Raw genomic sequence first — 21,520 nt, forward strand, 5'->3', positions numbered from 1 at the left:
TCCAAAATAATACATAAACATTTGCCTTCTTAATGTAATGAACTCCTAAAATACTTAAACTTAATTCAGTAAAGTTTGTCCAGAATAATGCAGGAAATTGCCATCTCTGTCACAAGGTGTATTATAGCATATGTGAAACTGAGGCGGCGATATTGATATTGCATTGGAATATCATTTCTGCACAGCAAAAAATACCACATTATATAATTATAGATGGCTTAATTATGGAATGAATTAGTTATGTTTACTTAGGCATTTTTTACATCCTGCGTTACATTATTCATGCCATTATTTGGCTGGCCTATGCAGGTGTGTTTCTTGGAATGGATTTTCTGCCTCAGAATGTACAAGCATTGGACAAAGAGCCAGAAATATACAGGCTTGGAGCAAAAAAACTAGCTACTGGAAGCTGCTGCAAACCCATTCTGAGTGAGGAAGATTAAATGGGTGATTTTTATTCATTTGTTTTTTAAAGTGTTTTTTAATGGCATCTCCAATTTTAGCTTATTAGGCCTTGACAAGAGTTTACACTAATTCTTGTGTGGGTCTCTGAGTGTTGCTGGTAGTGCTGTGGGTGTCAGTTGTGGGCCAGCTGGTTTTTAATTAAACTAATTAAATTTAATTAAATTAAGTCAATTAATCGCAGTTAACTCACGTGATTAACTAAAAAAATGAATCACAATTTAAAAAATTAATAGCGATTAATCTCAGTTTTAATCACACTGTTAAACAATAGAATACCAATTAACATTTATTAGATATTTTGGATGTTTTTCTACATTTTTATAGATGTATTGTATTTGGTGTTGTAATTGAAATCAAAGTATATTATTTTTTATTACAAATATTTGCACTGTAAAAATGATAAACAAAAGAAATAGTATTTTTCAGTTCACCTCATACAAGTACTGTAGTGCAATCTCTTTGTCATGAAAGTGCAACTTACAAATGTAGAATTCTTTTTGTTATATAACTGCACTCAAAAACAAAACAATGTAAAACTTCAGAGCCTACAAGTATACTCAGTCCTACTTCTTGTTCAGCCAATAGCTAAGACAAACAAGTTTGTTTACATTTACAGGAGACAATACTGCCCTCTTCTTGTTTAAAGGTCACCAGAAAGTGAGAACAGGCATTTGCATTGCACATTTGTACTTGGCATTACTAGGTATTTACGTGCCAGATATGCTAAACATTTGTATGCCCCTTCATGCTTTGGACACCATTCCAGAGGACATGCTTCCATGCTGATGACGCTTGTTAAAAAGATAATATGTTAATTAAATTTGTGACTGACCTCCTTGGGGCAGAATTGTATGTCCCGTGCTCTGTTTTACCCGCATTCTGCCATATATTTCATGTTATAACAGTCTCGGATGATGACCCAGCACATGTTGTTCCTTTTAAGAATACTTTCACAGCAGATTTGACAAAACACAAAGAAGGTACCAATGTGAGATTTCGAAAGATAGCTACAGCACACGACCCAAGGTTTAAGAATCTAAAGTGCCTTCCAAAATCTGAGGGACCAGGTGTGGAGCATGCTTTCAGAAGTCTTAAAAGAACACTACTCCGATGTGGAAACTACAGAACCCGAACCACAAAAAAGAAAATCAACCTTCTGCTGGTGGCATCTGACTCAGATAATGAAAATGAACAAGCATTGGTCCACACTGCTTTGGACCGTTATCAAGCAGAACCTGTCATCAGCATGGACACATGTCCCTTAGTATGGGGTTGAGCATAAAGGGACATATGAATCTTTACCGCATCTGGCACGTAAATATCTTACAACACCAGCTACAAGAATGCCATGAGAACACCAGTTCTCACTTTCAGGTGACATTCTAAGCAAGAAGCAGGCAGCATTATCTCCTGCAAATGTAAACAAACTCGTTTGTCTGAGTGATTGGCTGAACAAAAAGTAGGACTGAGTGGACCTGCAGGCTCCAAGATATTACATGGTTTTATTTTTGAATGCAGTTATTTTTTATACATAATTCTACACTTGTAAGTTCAACTTTCATGATAAAGAGATTGTATTACAGTACTTGTATTAGGTGAATTGAAAAATACTATTTTTTTTTACAGTGCAAATACTTGTAATGAAAAATAAATATAAAGTGAGCACTCTACACTTTGTATTCTTTGTTGTAATTGAAATCAATATATTTGAAAATGTAGAAAACATCCACAATATAGAATACCATTTATTTCAATTATTGTTTAATAGTGCGATTAATGGTAATGAATTTTTTTCAGTCGCTTGACAGCCCTACAAAAAAGCCATAAAACAATGGGGAGTGATTTTACAATTGGAAAAATAATTGTTTCTTTATTGGGATTGTGTCTCCCAAAGTGGATAGATTTCTCCAGACACCCATACATAAACCATGAGAAATTAACAGAAATATTATTACATTACCAGCCCCACAAGAAATACTATTACTCATTTTCAGTACCATCAATTTACCTGGATAAGGATAAACACTGTGATACCTATTACTCAGAAACTGGAGAGTAGGTTTTTAACATATATTTAATTGCTTATTGGTTTTCCTCATTACAGTTTCCTGTGAGTTTATAAATTTTACTTTACGGAACCTTTATTATTTATATATAAAACCACAAATTAGTGACAAACTGATGGTATGTTAAGTAGTTTCTGGGGTGCCTTTTGACCTAATATGACATGATACTGGATACCCCCTATATGTAGGGCCCCGCCAAATTTGTGGCCGTGAAAAACACATCATGGACCGCAAAATGTGGTCTTCAATCTGGTTATTGTAAAAGGTTCGCAGTATTGCCACCCTTACTTCTGCACTGCCCTCAGAGCTGGATGCCTGGTGGCTGCCCAGCTTTGAAGGTAGCACCATTTCCAGCAGCAAGGCAGAGGTGAGTGTGGCATGATATTGGGGTGGGGGTCACTTTGGAGGGCGGGCAGGGCTGGCCTTTTGGATGGGCGCCATGGGCAACTGCCCAAGGTGCTGTTGTCATGGGGGTGCCGTGAACTGGGAAGGGGCAGGGCTGGATGCGTCCCGGTTGGGGGTTCCTACTGTGCAACAGACTACAGCTGCTAGTCCTGACCAGGCAGGGGAGGGATAGGACTTCCTCTTCTCCAACCTGGGCTGCTCCCGGGGCCAGGTCAGATCCACCTCAGTGAACCTCTCCTAGCTGCAGGGAGCTCTGCGGCTTCTGGCTAGGAGCCCAGCTCTGAAAGCAGCATCACCACCACCAGCAGCGCGAAAGGGTGGCAATACTGCAACCCCTCTACAATAGCTTGTGACCCTTTTGGGTTTGGACCCCCACAGTTACAAGACTGTGAAATTTCAGATTTAAATATCTGAAACCATGAAATTTAATATTTAAAAAATCCTATGACCGAGAAATTTACCAAAATGGACCATGAATTTGGTAGGGCCCTTCTTATATGTGTGTATAACTTTCTAACATGAATAGTCCCTCCTCACCCCCAGACCCACCCCAGAGCCTGCACCCACTGCACCCTAACCCTCTGCCCCAGCCCTCTCCTGCACCCCAAACCCCTCATCCCCAGTCCCACCCCAGAGCCCGCATCCTCCCCCACTCCCAGAGCCCGCACCCCCAGCCAGAGCCCTCATGCCCCACATACCCCAACCCTCTGCCCCAGCCCTGAGCCCCCTCCCACACTCTGAACCCCTCAGCCCCACCCCCACCACATGAATTTTGTCATGTGCACCAATATAACAAACGGGGAGGGATAGCTCAGTGGTTTGAGCATTGGCCTGCTAAAACCCAGGGTTGAGAGTTCAATCCTTGAGGGGGCCACTTGGGGATCTGGGGCAAAATCAGTACTTGGTCCTGCTAGTGAAGGCAGGGGGCTGGACTCGATGACCTTTCAAGGTCCCTTCCAGTTCTAGGAGATGGCATATCTCCATTAATTATAAAATTCATTCCACATATGGACGTAAAAAATTAGAGGGAACACTGTGGCACAATCTGGTCCCTAAAGATTACTGTATTCTCTAGATCAGGCCTGCACAACTCGTAAAGTGGCGAGGGCCATATTACTCCAAAGAAAACAGCTGAGGGCCGTAACCCCCTGAGCGCCGCCAACCCCCCCCCATCCCCAGCACCGCCCGCCCCACCGAAACAGCAGTATTGAACCTCGGTAATATGTTATAGCGGGCCCCTAAGGTAGTATATTTAAGGTAAAAGAAAAATGTCTTTTTGCTAGAAGTAGAATAAGATCTTCCCCCCACTTTGTCATTAATTGCCCTGTTGAATGAATGAGGTGTAAATGAGGAAGGTGTGGAAGGCAGGCACCTCCAGACAGCTGCAACCCTTGGAGAGGGCAGGGCCGGCTCTAGGATTTTTGCCGCCCCAAGCAAAAAAATTTTTGGCCGCCTCCCCTTTCTTTTTTGTGCCCCTCTGCCCCCGGCCCCACCCCAACTCCACCCTTCCAAACCCCTTCCCCAAATCCCCAGCACCGCCTCCTCCCCCGGCGTGCTGCATTTCCCCCCACCCCCACATTGCTTCCTGCGGGCCCCCTGCGACCTCCCGCCTTAGCGCACCTTCGCTCCACCTGCTCCCCCAGGCACGCCACCACTCCGCTTCTCAGGCGAGGGAGGGCGGAGAAGTGGAGCAGCGGCGAGTTCAGGGGAGCAGGTGGAGCAGAGGTGAGCTAGGGTGCGGGGGAGCAGGAAGTAACGGGGGAGTAGCTCGCCGGCTCACCTGCCCCCCCGCCACTGCCCGCCTACTCAGCCCTTCACCCGCCCGGCTCACCTACTCATTCCCTGCCACTGCCCGCCCGCTCGCCTACTCAACCCCCCCCGCCCCACGGGCCGCACAGTGAGCCTATCTACTCAACCCCCGGGGGCCGCACAGTGAGCCCACACGGGCCGCATGTTGTGCAGGCCTGCTCTAGATGATGGTCCATATTCTGCTCTCCCTCAGACTACAGTAAAGCTTCTGATATTAATGGAGTTACACTGTTATAAACCTGTCAAGTGAGAGCAGTATCCTGCCCAGTGGAGTTATTCTAGATTTACATTGGTATAACATATTATGTATGATTAAATATGGTCCTCTAACTCTGTCCTTTATGATCCTTCCTTAATTAAAATCCTAGACAAGGGTTGAAGTAGCTGTCTTGAACAACAGTGCCTATATTAAGGAAAAATTGTCAGACCTCGCTATACTCCCTGCATATGACTATTTGGAATCAACTAATATAACAGCAACAAATGTAATTATTTCTACCACCTTCAGACTATTTAAATCTTATTGGGACTTATATATTGTAAATGCTTTTGTTATACCTGAACACATGCCATGTCTCAAGAGTTATTATTGTATATTTTTCAGCATAAGAAAAATCAAGGAAATCTGATACATTTCTTAACTTGAAACTAGTCATTCAAGTAATGTCCTCATATATATATGTAGTGCAGTATATAATTATAGTATAGCCATCTCTTGTTCTGAAGATTTCTTTCAATGTCAAAGATTTTAAAAATTCCCCATGCAATACTTAGATATGAATTGCTACCTTCAGGGTATCTTTTCTACATGCCAATATTTCTCATGCATGAGGTATAATTAATTGTCAAGGCTCATGGCATGCTATCAGTTATGAAGTAGAACTCTTACCGAAGTCCATGAGAGTTCTTAAAAATCAGTCGTGTGAGATGGAGTAGTTAAAAAAAAGAAACTGACTACCAGACTTCTTACCAGGCTTGCTTTTTGTGTGAATTTGTACAGTTTGTCATGAAGCCAATTACAGGTTTGCATTGTTGCTTAAACAAGTACAGTAATGCAAGTATCTCAAAGTGGCATAGAATGAACAAGCTTCTTGGTAATTCCAGTTTAGCAAAACACCATCCTATTCTGACACTGCACAAATGTCAAAAATCAGTTTTCCAAGAATTTATGAGATATGGAAACCGGGTGCTTTTTGGGACTGAACTGGATCCTGACAATGGTAATGTAGAGGAACAGGAGGAAAGAATCTTACAGGAAACAATATGTATAATTAAGTACAATGAAATTTGTGTGCAGAACTGACTCATGCCACAGAAATACAATGAAAATTTTCATATTTAATTTTAAAATTATTTCCTCATTATCTGCAACATATTTATCCGTGCTGATATCTACAATAAGACCACAAACGTAGTCTAAGTTAGAATATTTTTTCCATCTCAGATGAAACTACAAAACAACTAGACTAAACTAAACTTACAGGTGCTACAAATATTCCATGTTGATCCTGGGCTAGAATTAAATATAGGATGCTATTTGTAGCAACCTTTACTACTTTTATATATATTACTAAGGCTGCTTTGCTGCAGTAACTGCACAAAAGGGTGTGAATTCTCCATTACAATAAATAAAAGATGAGGTGAGCACCATGGCACGGTAAAAGTCTCACAAGCAGTACACATGGTTTATTTAATCCCTCTTTTACTGTTGTTACATGGGACTGAGACTGTTTCAGTGTTTAAAGACTGAAGCCCTGCCAGATAAGAAGCCTCAAGCCCTAATTAGTTGGCTTCACAGTGGGACAATCGTTAAACAGAAAGGTCAACCCATTACACTAGACCAGAGGGAGAAAGAAGCAACTCCATAGCTGTTAAACTCTCCTCCCTGAGCAGCTCTATCTCCCTGTGCATTACATCTTCCCATCACAAGCTAGGTCCTCACACCATGCTGAGGCTGGAGGAATTATTGGGGTGCAGGAGCCACAGCGGACTGACTTTCGGGCCACCATTTCATCTTCTTATGTAAAACAAACTTGGGGGGTATGAGTTCTCCCAGCTCAGATCGATGCAGAGTGGTGATGTTTCTGTTCTTGATTGCTAAATGTGTTGTAGTGCTAGTCACCCATCTAGCTGGAGAGCAAAGACTTTGTTGTTGTTTACTTTGAAACAGAAAGTGAGATAATAGGGATTGGAATCAATACTGTAACTGTGCATCTTTCAGTCCATAGTTTAATATAATGTAGAATCTGCACTTGGAAATTCCATCTTCCCTAACCATACTTGGAAACTATAATCAAATGTATGGAGCTCAAATCCCTTCCTACAAACCGAGAAGTGGAAGAAGAAAAGGACAGACTCTCAGTGGCATTGAACTTCTAAAACAAACAATGAGAGATATGCTCATATGTATAAAGACCAGACTATCAGGAGCCAAGATTGGTATGTGAATACTTGTGAAGATATAAAGCAACATTTAAACAGTTATTGTGGTAAGAAAGAAAATGATGCACTCTGCCATGTTGTGATTTTTTTCCCTCTTTGACGGTAACAAGATGGACCTGCACCAAAACTGAAGATCCAAACAATCTGAACTTTGGGTAATGTGTACTTCTGGATACAAAGCAAACTCCTCTGCAGGAACCCTGACTAGGCTGAAACAAAACCCAGACTCTATATATCCTTGAATTTTGCAGAAGTCTGTGTCTGGGTCCCCGCTTGGTGGCTCAGGCCCATCTCCAGTTATAACGGTGTTTGGATGTGCAACTCTAATATTCTTTGAACATAAATATCCAGTTTGCACAAGAAGTAATGTTAGTTTTGAAAGCTGCCTTGTACAATGTTGTCTATAGGGTGCTAATAGACTGCTGTGAATCTGGAAACCTTAAATTTTTCAAGCACAATTTTGTGACCTGGATAACAACATTATTAACTATTTAAAGTCTTAGAAATAGATTTCCCTTCTCTCAAATGAGAAGGCTGTCAAAATTATCTAAGTATCTAGAGTTTTATAATGCTGCTCATCACTCAGCCTCTGAACATCTTCCATAATCAATAGCAATAGTGCAGTCCTAGTGGACTTCATGCAGTCTCTGGCTCTCTGTCTTCAGAGTAAAATCTCTGCTTGGTTTTTTTGTTTGGTGTTTTGTAGTTGGTTTGCTTGATTGATATTTTGAGGGGAAGGTGTTTGGGGAGAACAAACAACACAAGTATGTAGGGACACAATTAGATTTCAAGGCACAAAATGAGATCAGACTAGCTGGAGACATACAGGATAACAAGAAAACATTCTACAAATACATTAGAAGTAAGAGGAAGACTAAAGACAGGGTAGGCCCTTTACTCAAGGGGAGAGGGGAAACAATAACAGAAAATGTGGAAATGGCAGAGCTGCTTAATAACTTCTTTGTTTTGGTTTTCACCACGAAGGTTGGTGGTGATTGGACATCTAACATAGTGAATGCCAGTGAAAATAAGGTAGAATCAGAGACTAAAATAGGGAAAGATCATGTTAAAAATTACTTAGACAAGTTAGATGTCTTCAAGTCAAGTCTAGCCTGATGAAATGCATCCTAGAATACTCAAGGAGCTGACTGAGGAGATATCTGAGCCATTAGCGATTATCTTTGAAAGGTCACGGAAGACGGGAGAGATTCCAGAAGACTGGAAAAGGGCAAATATTTTGCCAATCTATAAAAAGGGAAATAAGGACAACCTGGGGAATTACAGACCTGTCAGCTTCACTTCTGTACCCGGAAAGATAATGGAGCAAATAATTAAGCAATCAATTTGCAAACATCTAGAAGATAATAAGGTGATAAGTAACAGTCAGCATTGATTTGTCAAGAACAAATCATATCAAACCAACCCGATAGCTTTCTTTGACAGGGTAATAAGCCTTGTGGATAGGGGGAAAGTGGTAGCTGTGTGTGTATCTTGACTTGAGTAAAGCTTTTGATACTGTCTCACATGACTTTCTCATAAACCAACTAGGGAAACATAACCTAGATGGAGCTACAGTAATGTGGGTGTATAACTGGTTGGAAAACTGTTCCCAAAGACTAATCATCAATGGTTCACAGTCATGCTGGAAGGGCATAACGAGTGGGGTCCCCCAGGGATCAGTTCTGGGTCCAGTTCTGTTCAATATCGTCATCAATGATTTAGATAATGGTATAGAGAGAACACGTATAAAGTTTTCAGATGATACCAAGCTGGGAGGGGTTGCAAGTTCTTTGGAGGATGGAATTATAATTCAAAATGATCTGGACAAACTGGAGAAATGGTCTGAAGTAAATAGGATGAAATTCAATAAGGACAAATGCCAAGTACTCCACTTAGGAAGGAACAATCAGTTGCACACATATAAAATGGGAAATGACTGCCTCGGAAGGGATATTGCAGAAAGGAATCTCGGGGTCATAGTGGTCCACAAGCTAAATATGAGTCAGCAGTGTAACACTGTTGCAAAAAAAGCAAACTTCATTCTGGGATGTATTAGCAGAACTGTTGTAAGCAAGACACGAGAAGTAATTATCTGCTCTACTCTGCGCTGATTAGGCCTCAACTGGAGTACTGGGTCCAGTTCCGGGCATCACATTTCAGGAAAGATGTGAACAAACTGGAGAAAGTCCAGAGAAGAGCAACAAAAATGATTAAAGGTCTAGAAAACGTGACCTATGAGGGAAGAGTGAAAAAAAATTGGGTTTGTTTTGTCTGGAAAAGAGAAGATGGAGAGGAGACATGATAACAGTTTTCAAGTACACCTCTACCTCGATATAATGCCACCCGACATAACATGAATTCGGATATAATGCGGTAAAGCAGTGCTCTGGGGGGGGGGGGGGGGCAGGGTTGTGCACTCCGGTGGATCAAAGCAAGTTCAATATAACCCGGTTTTACCTATAACACGGTAAGATTTTTTGGCTCCCGAGGACAACGTTGTATCAAGGTAGAGGGTACATAAAAGGCAGTTACAGGGAGGAGGAGAAAACTGTTCTTAACCGCTGAGGATAGGACAAGAAGCAATAGGCTTAAATTGCAACACAGGAGGTTTAGGTTAGATATTAGGAAAAACTTCCTGTCAGAGTAGTTAAGCAGTGGAATAAATTTCCCAGGGAGGTTGTGGAATCTCCATCATTGGAGATTTTTAAGAGCAGATTAGAGAAACCTCTCAGGGATGGTCTAGATAATACTCCTGCCATGAGTGCAGGGAACTGGACTAGATGACCTCTCGAGGTCCCTTTCAGTCCTATGATTCTATGATAGTCCCCCCCACTCCCCACTTTCAAATTTCTTAACTTTCTCAAACACATTCCTTTTATTTTTGAATTGTGCAGAGCAGGGAAATGGCTTGTTTTTAGGTAATTTTGTTCATTCCTAAAGATGTAGGAGAATTAACAAAGCTGAGGAACTGAATATTTTGCAATTCTATAAAAGTCCCAAAACACCTTTTTGCTTTTCCAGTTCATCTTCTGCACTTAAAACACATTAACAAAATCTGTTCAGCCATTTCTGGCATCAATTAAACAAACAAAAAACTTCTCATTGTTCCATTTATAAATTTTTCAAAATAGACCCAAATCCTTAGCCCAGTCACCAAGTTCGGTGGCCTGAGCACTCAGCAGATGCATAGTAGGTCATGAGGAGCAATTCTCCCAACAGAGCATCTCCACAGCTGCCCCTATGGAAACTACTTTGGTCCAGCGCACCCTCTTCCATGGCTCAATGAGCACTTTCCACAATGGAAACAAGCACCAACGGATCTGCACTGCCATGGATCCTTTCGTGCCACTTCTGGAACAGTCCTTCCCATCATGCTATTCAGGAAACTTACAGTTTACACAGAGCAAGGTTCTGCATTCTGCAGGAGGTGTACACACACCCAAAACCTTCCCGTCACCAACTGATGCAGCAGAAACTCATCAGTTCTGAAGCCGCAGAGGAGAGGGCCCCACAGACACAAAAAACAGCAAGCTGAAACTTTTTCATTCATTTTTTTTAGACTGAGTCCTGCCTTGTATGGCAGGAATGCTGGATCTTATCAACCTCTGAGCCTCCTGAAATGGGCACTTGTTTCAAATTAGAGATTATTTTTAAAAAGATTATTTGAAATTTGCCACCATCTCAGACTCTGGGTCACTGAACTTTAAAAGTTCATAACTTTAAAACTACTCAACTGTTCTTCAAATGTAGTTTGTTTTGTAGCTATTAGACACCTCAACAGGGCCGGTGCAAGGATATTTTGCACCCTAGGCGAAACTTCCACCTTGCGCTCCCCCTCCCCCTCCGGAGCATCGCTTATTATAAACTTTCAAAAATGAATACTGCATAATGTGGCATTGTTCATTAGAATTAATACACATTTGGCTTTAAAATTTATTAATTTCATTATTTAGTCTACATATTTAATGAAAATAAATGGCCTTGAGTCTCCTGCACATGGCTAGAGTCCCTCCTGCCCCTCCCCGCCCATGGATCTGGAAAGGGCTATTTTGGGGATCAGAGCACAGACCTGGGAGTCGGGATCTGGCTTCTATTCTCCACCCTGGCACCAACTCACTGGATGACTTCAGGCAAGTTACTTCCCCATTCTGGGCTTCCGCTCCCCCCAGCACTAAGGTGTGAAATGGTTCCTTGCTCCTGGGCTGGAAAGTGCAATGCAGGCAGGAGGGGGTGTCTGAAGGCCTGTCTTCCCCACAGGTGTGAGGCGAGGACAGAGTTCCAGCCTCTGTCATGACTGTCCTGGTTGCTTTATTCTGCCCCATGCCAATCACTGCTGAAGCCCCTTACTCAGAGAGCTCTGGCCCAGGGCAGAGGCGTTACTGTCACTCTGGGCCTGATTTTCAGAGATGCTGAGCAACTGCGGTACCCCCAATGTCTGTGGGAACTCCAGAGTTCTCAGTACTTCTGAAAATCAGGGCAATTTATTTCACATGCTGGGCCAGGACTGAGCCTGCAAAGGGAGTTCGATATACATCCCTCAATCCACAGCAGATCTCCCATCAATAACAATACAAGCAATCAGGAGAATGAGGAGGAGCATTTGGTTCAATGCTGGGAGTGGGGAGGATATGGCCCTAATGTGGTCACTAAACTTCTACCTAGTAAAGTTACTGGTGCATCTGCTGTCATTCAGTGGGAGAACAAAAATCTCTTGGGTGCTGCAGCCTGCCCAGGGTTCAGCTGCACTTAACCTGATTTGCTCGCACGCTTGCAGTGGTTGTGCACCATGCAACTGGTCACCCATGTTACATGAAAATCTGGCTCTGACAGTGTCGTAATTAGATTCAACACTTACTGCCGCATTTCCTAGAGCTGTTGTCCCACACTGGCTGCAGACTCAGGCAGACAGAACTGTGTCGGCTAGACACCCGTCACTTTGGAAGATTTTTCTTGTAGCCATAAGGGCTCGAGACAGCCGTGTTTCTTCATTGAAAACTTGCACTGTGCTGCCCCTGAATCCCAGATGAATACCTTGTGTGGGCAGGTGCAGAGCTCAGGGCTTGAAGGCCTCTGGTCTAATGGTCTGAGCCAGCGCAGAACTAGGAGCCTCGATCTCCTGTGTTCAAAGAAGGATTCCAACAATGACTTCCCAGGTGACCTTTGGCAAGTCACATCCCTGTTCTCTGCCTCAGTTTCCCCCAAAATGGTGCTCTATTTATATGCTCCACAGGGCTGCAGGGATGGATGGGGATGAAGTCTTGGAAGGTGGCATGTGCGGAGGACGGTTACATTTTTGCAGCTTTTTAACCCTGTATCCTCTGGCAGGGCCATGATCCACACCCGCAGGTGGACCGGTGGCCACGGTCTCCTCTTCCTTTCCCCCACCCCTGCCCCTCCCTCCCGCTGCTGCATTGCTGTCAATAGGGCCAGCTGCAGGCGGGCTGATGTTACCCGCTCTGATCTGCAGCCGGCAGCCCTTGGGCAGCAGCCGCTGCTGTGGCAGGGGATCCAGGACTGCCAGAGCCAGAGGGAGTGGGCTAGGGAGTGATATGGCAGCCCGAGAGCTCAGGGAGGAGGTGGCTCAGGGCTGGCGGGGGGGCACAGGCATGCAGTGATGTGGGGCGCGGCGGAGGGAGGTGGCGGGGCCCGCGGTTACAGAGGACGCCCACAGAGGGAGGTGCTAACGCGACTGCGAGTGGCCCATCCTCCTGCTGGGAGCAATAGTGTAAAAAAAAAATTGGGGGGCACCGCTTTTTGGCACCCCCAAATCTTGACATCTTAGGCGGCTGCCTAGTTCGCCTAGTGGTTACACCGGCCCTGCACCTCAATAATAAATGCCACAAAAAACTGTAACAGATACAACTTCAGGTAACAGGAACTGACACTTAACGTACAAAAGTCTGGCGTTGTCTCCACATCTCAACACCTCCCTTGTTATCTCGTGCACTTGAGCATCTGTTTTCCTTTACACAAGAAATAAATTCCTTCCAGATTACATAAAATTATATTTATAAATAAGATATTCCTATGATGCAATTCATATAAGATGAGACCATGCAGTATTTTGGGGAAGAAGCATAATGGACCAGAGCTAACTGCTTTAACAAGTATTTTCTTGACTTCTGTGTGTTTGATTATTCACTGATTTAATGTTTGTTTTTTTTTCAAAAGGAAATCAACATTTCAAGTAAAAATAAAGTAGTATAGTGGGAATATGCTACAGAAGGGAAACATCGTATCTTTATTTCCCCACATATGGCAAGAACACCATAATTAGAGCAATCATAATTCTTCATCAGTTGTGCGTTGCCAGCCTTATGCTCATTGGTAGCAGTATATGTTCTATGGCATGTCCACAGAAATGCATATTCCATTTCATTTTCTCTGTCTTTCACACACAGGAGAGAAAATTTCTCAAAAACAGCAGGCAAAGAAGTCCAAACATAGTAATGCAGGTAAGACCCATTTCTGCAACTTTCTATCACAAGAGTATCCCTAGTCTACTCAATGGAACTAATCACCTGAATAAATACTACAATATCATGAGCAAAGTTGCAAATGTTTTTGGAATATTCAGTGTAAATGGAAAACATTTTAAATAAAATTATTCTAGCATTATATTATAAAAATAAGATAACAATGTGATACAATGTAATGAAATCCCATTTTGGTCATCTTGCGAGAGACTGATAAAGTTCTAGGTGTTTAGTTTGATGTTAGCAAAGCCTCCGAAATCTTTATATTAAATGATGTCTTACCTAACATTCTTATATGCATACATTATGGCTCCATAGTTAAGGTTACACTGATTTTTTTTCAAATAAGTGGGATTTCAGTATCCTTGTAAGAGGTGAAAATAAATGTTTGTCATTACAAAATAACACAAATTACTTCCTTAGTACAGTACAAATTTCATTTTCTAGTGAAAGCAACTAAGGTCAGTAGGGCTCTGCTTCAGCAAAGCACACAAGCAGGTGCTTAACTTTAAACAAGTCCCCATTGACTTACGTGCTTTGCTAGATCAAGGCCTAGTTTAAGAGTTCAAAAGAGTTAAAGCTGATCTATTTTATGATCCTTGTAATTTATAAAACAAGGCTTGGAAGGATTAGATTTTTAATCAGTAAATGTAGGTAAACATTGATTTCACTATATACACACAAACTGATGAAAAAATATTCCATCAATAATAATTAAAATTTACAGATAGACAAAGTAAGCAAACTACTGCCTGAGAACTTATTAGAGTTTGATCTAAGGACATTACTTTGTATATTTTGACATGTGATATTGACAATTTATGTTTTAACAGTTATAAATATTTAACTTTTTGAATCTCAGCATCTACTCTCATTCAATAATTATAGTCTTCCTAGAGCTCAGACCTAACTATTGTTATAGTTAATGTGAGCTGTGTGTTAACAGAAGGAAGAGACACTGGAGTTAATACTGTTGATGTAAGTAAAACTTTACAGAAGATGACTCTATATTAAAAAAGCTGTCATTTTGTACAGATTTCTTCTACATAAAATTGTAAAATAATTTATTACAAATATTAAGAGAACTGAATTTACTTCCTTATTACTTTAAAACAACCAAAAATTCTTGATAAAATTGAGGTTACTATAAAACACAATTTTCTAACTTTCCCCTTTATATAAATATATTTCTAATTAGATAATAAGAAGGGATGTAATTTTCTTTGACTCAGCATTTTAAAATTATTTAAAATTCTTGATTGATGTAGGAAAAGGCTTTCTTTTTCAAATAATAAAGCAGCTTTAATTTGCTTTAGAAGACCAATCATTTTCAACTACAGAAACAAGGGTCACTATTAGTATCAACTACTAGAGAAAAATATTTTCACTTATCTAAGCTAGAAAAAAAAGTTTCTATAGATTATTATTGTTTCTAATTAGCCATACCCGTGATTGTTGTTTACTGTTCAATTATTCAGTGTAACAGTGTTCAAGAAATTTGAAAGGTAACATCTTTTCTAGCTGTAAAATAGAAACCATACAGCATATTATGTTAACTGTATTGTGGAGATGCCATAAGAGTTCCAGGGTTAAGGTTATATTGAAATTTGCACTGAAATAGGGAATAAACCCCTGATTCAGCAAAGTAATTAAGTGTGTGTCCAACTTTAATAGACACTGGTAATTTAAGGGAACTACTTATGTGCTTTAAATTAAGTATATTGCTTATGGGCTTTGCTGGATTGGGACCAGAATAAAGAGTGGTCCTCAAAGGTCTAATTGGTATTAGATTCCTGCAAAACTCTGAGGACCTGGGCCAGTGTCCCTAAATTCACAGCACTTACTATTTGACGGCTTGGCCTGCAAGGTCCTGTGAGATGCTGTACACCAGTGGTGGGCAACCTGCAGCCCACAGGCCATGAGACAGTGTTTACATTGACCATTCGCAGGCACGGCCACCCGCAACTCCCAGTGGCCGTGGTTCGCTGTTCCCGGCCAATGGGAGCTTCAGGAAGCGGCGGCCAGCACGTCCCTGTGGCCCGTGCCACTTCCCGCAATGCTCATTGGCCGGGAACAGCAAACTGCGGCTACTGGGAGCTGCAGCCAGTCAATGTAAACACTGTCTCGCAGCCCACCAGAGGATTACCCTGACAGGCCGAGTGTGGCCCCTGGGCCACAGGTTGCCCACCACTGCCGTACACTTTCAACTCCTACTGAAGTCAATGGGAGTTGAGGCCACTCAGCACGTTTCAGGAATGTTCAGAACAGTGGCAGATTTACAGTTAATGGAGCCCTGTGCACAGCTTATTTTTCAGGGGGGGCCCCCCTGGGGACCCAGCCAAGAAAAAAAAATTCTCTCTTATCTTCCCCCCCACACCAGTTTTTCATTCTTTTTTTCTTCCTCCTCCTCTATTATAAGTACTGGGAAGTAAATGAAAATAAAGACTGGAACCTTGATTGGGGAAGGGGGCTGGGGTGCAGGCTGGGGTGCAGGAAGGGGTGCAGGGGTTGGGCTCTGGGAGGGAGTTTGGATGGGCTCTGGGCTTGGGCAGGGGGTTGGGGTGCAGGAGGGGGGAGGGGTCAAGGTCTGGGAGGAAGTTCGGGTGGGGGCTCTGGGCTGGGGCGTGGGAAAGAGTTAAGGGGCTGGCGCTTACCTCAGGCAGCACAGCTCCCAAAGCAACTGGCACACACACCCCTCTGGCAGCGGCTCCTAGGCAGGGGAGCCAGGGGGTCTCCGTGTGCCCCTGCCCACTGGTGCCACCCCTGCAGCTCCCATTGGCCACAGTTCCCAGTCAATGGGAGCTGCAGAGTTCGCTTGGGACGGGAGCAGCGCGTGGAGACACCCCCCCCAGGGGCCACAGGGACATGCCGGCCACGTCCGGGAGAGGCCCAGTGTGGAGGGAGGGAGGCAGAGCGTGCAGGGAGCCACCTTAGCCCTGATGCTGGCATGTCTCTGCGTGCCCCTTGGGGAGCAGGGGGCAGCGGGTCTCCGTGAGCTGCCCAGGGCGGGGGTAGCATGCAGAGCTAGGGGCATGCAGAGACATACCAGCAGCTGGCCGCTTCTGGGAGTGGCGTGGGGCCACCGGCCACAGCACGCAGGTAGCCTGCCTGCCTGAGCCCTGCTGCACTGCCTGCCAGGACTTGGGGGCAGGTTGTCAGATGAGATGTGTGCTGCATTTTGGGGGGCCCCCTGTCATTGGGGGTCCCATGCCACCACACGGTTTGTTTCACGGTAAATCCACTCCTGGTTGAGAAACTAGAAAGATCAAGCCCAGAGTTCACAAATGGATGTTGTGAGAATTAACAAGTAAGGCTTTGAACCTACAAACACACACAGGATCAGGTCCTAAATCTGTTAGTGAATCTGAAACATTTTCAAATGGGTTCTTTTTCAGAATTATGTTTGTATTCACTGTGGGGGGAGCTCTTTAGAAAATAATTTCCTGATTTTATTAAGATATGAAAATAACTAACTTCTAGATTATAGTTAAATCCAAGGCACAGGGAACTTTTTCTAGTTTATAATTTTTTTTATTTATACGCACTGTTAGTAATAGTTATTTCTGTCACAAGAAAGATCAAAAAAATATTTTCATGGATGGATATTTGTCCTCAAGAGGATTCTCTAGATTCTAGGGCCAAGATTTTCCAAAGGGACTAGTGATTTTGGGTGCCTCAGCTTTAAAGGATTTTTATGCCACAAGCCTTACCTTTCTCCAAATCAGACTCCTTTTAGGTATCTCAAGTTGGGCACTCAAAATCATGAGTCACTATGGAAAACCTTGTCTCAGGCTTTCATTTAAAAAATAGAATGTATCTATACCTTACTGTTGTGAAGAAAAATTTGGAAATGTGAACCAAAGGTAAATCAATGCAATGTTGTCTTCCTGAGTCTGCAAACAGCCTGAAAGAAATCACTCAGAGGCAAAACTGCTCCATTCATCTCAATATGATTAGTAACTGATATCTCAAAGTAACAATTTAAGGAACCAATCCTGCTAACTGTGAGATATGGGCCTAAATATTAACTTTTTAAACTAATTGATTGCTGAGCATTTTAACAGAAATATCTAGCTAATATGACACATGGATGTGATGACAAACAGCTTTGATGACAAATATTATGAAGGCATCACAATCAGAGTGACTCCATAGTTAAGAATACATTTACGCTTCCAGCAAGGTTTAAATTGGTACTTATGCATGAATACAATTATGTATTTTCCCCAAATCTGCAGCACTTACTCCTTCTGTACAGAATTAATATCTTGTAGATTTACATTAATCTTTTAAATGGTTTAAGAATTATAAACATTTTTAATGACCATTAGTTGAATTTTATTTTGCTGACTCTACCTTTAAAAATCCTTCTAGCAACAAAATCTCCCAAATTTGGGAGTTGAAAATTGACTCATGCATTCAAAAAAGCTTTGAAAAAGTTACTACTGTGCCAATCTGTTTTCTGTACTCTATTAGTCAGAGCCACATGTCTATTTATGCTCTGATATTTGTCATTTTTTTAAATCAAATTAATTTGTCATTTTAAGTGTGACTTTCAGCTTTCTGTTATGTGCATTGAAGGTGACAGTATTGTTGAATTAAATTAGTGTATTAGGGAAGACATTAGGGGGTTGATGTGAATGAGTATGGTAAAATTAGTGCACTGTTTCTTGGTAAGCAGTATGAATGTTGCCTTAATCTAGGATTTCCTTACTTTCACTGTTTGGATTTTTGTAAAGAAATAGACTTGAGCAATATTCTAAATTCTAAATTAACTGAATTTATGAATGGGAATAACTCCTTCTCCTGAATGTATGCTAAATTCTTCAGCTCTAAAGGCAGAATATTTTGTATTTCTAAGAATAGGCTGCTTAATTGTTTCAAGGACTTCTAATAAAGTGCCTGATGCTGCAGTGTTTTTAAATCAAGGCTGTAGACTTCAATGGAAATTCTTCCTTTAAATAGACAAGGATTAAGATCAAATTATTGTGTTAACTTTAGTCCTCAGCTCTCCGAAATACCTATAGAGAAAAAAAGTTCCCCTTAAATTCTATTTCAGACTAATCACTGTGTATGAGGTACACTTAATTGCAATATATTGTGAAATCTGTACATGAGACCGCCTTTATCATGCAATCTTACTAAGAGACCCCTATACCGTATCCTCAAGTAAAATGCACTTTCTTCTGCACCTTCATTAGAAGACTACCTATTTTTGTAGTTGCCTTGAGTGGTCACTTCACTGTGTTTTGCTCATAGTATATTTCAGGGGTTGGCAACCTTTCAGAAGCAGTGTGCCGAGTCTTCATTTATTCACTCTAATTTAAGGTTTGGAATGCCAGTAATACATTTTAATTTTTTTAGAAAGTCTCTTTCAAAAAGTCTATAATATATAACTAAACTATTGTTGCATGTAAAGTAAATAAGGTTTTTAAAATGTTTAAGAAGCTTCATTTAAAATTAAATTAAAATGCAGAGCCCACCAGACTGGTGGCCAGGACCCAGGCAGTGTGAGTGCCACTGAAAATCAGCTCGTGTGCCACCTTCGGCACACATGCCATAGGCTGCCTACTCCTGGTATATTTGATTCACCTTATTATAAATATACATAGCCGGTGATACATAGAAACTAAAATCACAGTATTACTCTTCAGGAAAGGGGCTGTAGCAAAATTTGAGTATATCACAGCCTATATTTATGTGAAATGGCCCGTTTCCTAAAAACGGAGCTAAACTTCAGGTAACCTAGGGCAGTGAAATACACGATCCAGCAACTTAGGTGCAAGACTGCTCTTAGACATTTAGTTCTCGCAGCTGCCTCTTGTTCAGCTTTTACCCTTAAAAATAACAGATCCCAGCACGATCCTGGAGCAAGAGCCAGATACCCGAGTTGTTCCTTTTCAGTTTGTTTTTTTACAACCACGGGGAAAAAGCTGAGACCCGAGGCCGACCCGAGGCCCCCCCGCCCAAGAGCAAGCTGATCGGGCTAGTGGTCTGAAGAGGGGAGAAATAGAGTCATCCGATGCCAGCCGTCCTCAGGGCTAGGAAGCTGGCGACTCGTGACTATGGCTGTGACACTGGGCTGAAGGCGCCCTGAGCAGCTCAGCTCAGGACTAGGGGCTGCAGCAGTAAGTACAGGAGAAGAGCCCTGCTCCCCCAGGGCAGGAGTGAACCGCACGTGCCCGGAGGCTCCCCGGGTAGCTGACACGACTGCAGCCGCGGAACCGCCTCCTCTCTTTATTGGGCGGGACCCCTGCACTGCTCCCCCACAGCCGCAGGCCAGCTGGAGAGGGCTCGCCCCGCTGTGCCTCTGCCCAGGAGGCGCGATCACAAGAACAGCCCAGAGAAAGGAAGAGCAAGAGCTGCTGCTGCCAGCAGGGAGCTGGCTGGCTGTGCCCGCTTTGGTGCCCTTTCCAGGCAAGCCCCTCAAGCAGAGACATGTCGGGGGGGGGGGCAGATGTGGGCAGACAAGTACCAACTTCTGCCAACACCACCCCGTGCAGAACAGCTGGGAGCTTGCCAAGGCCCCACTGGCTTGTTCTCAGGTGTGATCCAAGGGGTCAGGCTAGCAATGCCCGGCATCAGTGGGGGGAGGCGGGGTGCATGGGGGCCCTGGGTAGAGACCGCTGGAGCCGCGCCTGACAGCCCCCGGGGCTGCAGAGCCAGGGGCACCCCAGGTCCCCCGCGGGGTGGAAAGCGGCCGGTACCCGGGCCAACGCGCGCAGGCGAGTTACCTTCGGGGTTGGCGCTGATGAAGATCCGGACGCTCCTGCCGCTGGGCGCTAGGTGAGACGGCAGAGCCGAGAGGTTCCCGGAGAAAGCCGCCCGCCGGAGCGCCGAGTCCCGCGGACAGGGCAGCCGGCCCGCCGCTCCCGCCGGCCACATCTCCCGCCGCCGCCTGCTCGGCCCCGCAGTGCTCCGCAGGAGAAGCTCCGAGGCAGCCGCAGTCCCCCCTCCCACTCCGGGCTCACAGCAGCCCCCGGCCCGCAGTGGCAGCAGGAGCAGCCGCGCTCGCCACCTGCTCGCTGGAAGCGGCCATACGGGCTCCCCGGCTCCTCTTCTGCCGCCGCCGCCTCTTGTGTCCTCAGAGCAGCACCGGGCGGCAGCGGGAGGTCATCGGCGGCAGAGGCAGCTGGGCTTGAGCTTCCCCCGGCCCCGGGAACGTGCAAGCAGGAGGGCAGCCCACGGCCGAGGCAGCAGGAGGGGCTGCAGAAGCAGGTGGCGGGTGGAAACAAACTTTATGCGCTGAGCTCTTCCCGGCTCCCTGTTGGGGGTTCAGCGATGACTCCACAATCCCGGCCCCATCACCAGCGATGGTGCAGCACAGCAGAGCTCGGCTACTGCGGCCAGCCCGGGGATGCGGGGGGGCACCTCCGCGGGCATCCACCACGCCAGTGCGCGCCTCTCCCCCCTAGCTTGGCACAAGCGTGGGCGATTTCACAGCTCGGTCCATGAGCCCACCCCCAGCGCCTTGGGCTGTGGCCCCCCTCTCACTCCACACCTGCCCAGGGAGGCACAACGCATCATCAGCTGCTCCTGTAGGACTTCCAGAGAAAGAGAGCGCGCGGGGCTTTTGCAGAGAGATTCTGGATGAGGGGGTCGAGCCTCAGCTCTGATTCTCGGGGGCCAGTCTCAGCAGTGTCTTGGCGGGTGCAGGAGAGCTTGGTCACAGCTGAAACACTGTAATAATAAGTCTCTTGGTTGGTAGATTTTTCTCATGCATTAAGGGCTGCGGCGTCCAAAAAGAGATCTTCCCTTCTGCAACTCTTCTCCAGCAACATTTCCAGCCCCTTCCCTCCTCAAACTGTTTCACAGCGCCCGGCGGGGATTTTTATAGGAAAACTGCTCCTGGCTCAT

At 44.1% G+C, this 21,520-nt stretch overlaps 1 protein-coding gene across 1 annotated transcript in view; it reads right to left on the bottom strand.

The window, feature by feature from the left end:
- The window catches only part of NWD2 (NACHT and WD repeat domain containing 2), a 135,311-nt gene extending 114,730 nt beyond the window's left edge, over positions 1-20,581 (bottom strand). The window contains exon 1 of the mRNA XM_034772686.1: positions 20,398-20,581. Coding sequence (XP_034628577.1) covers positions 20,398-20,548 — 151 coding nt within the window. The 5' untranslated portion in view covers positions 20,549-20,581. The remainder of the gene's footprint in view (positions 1-20,397) is intronic.
- Between the last annotated feature and the right edge of the window lie 939 nt (positions 20,582-21,520).

This window comes from Trachemys scripta, chromosome 5 (genome assembly GCF_013100865.1).
Source record: "Trachemys scripta elegans isolate TJP31775 chromosome 5, CAS_Tse_1.0, whole genome shotgun sequence".
NCBI classification, from domain to species: Eukaryota; Metazoa; Chordata; order Testudines; family Emydidae; genus Trachemys; species Trachemys scripta.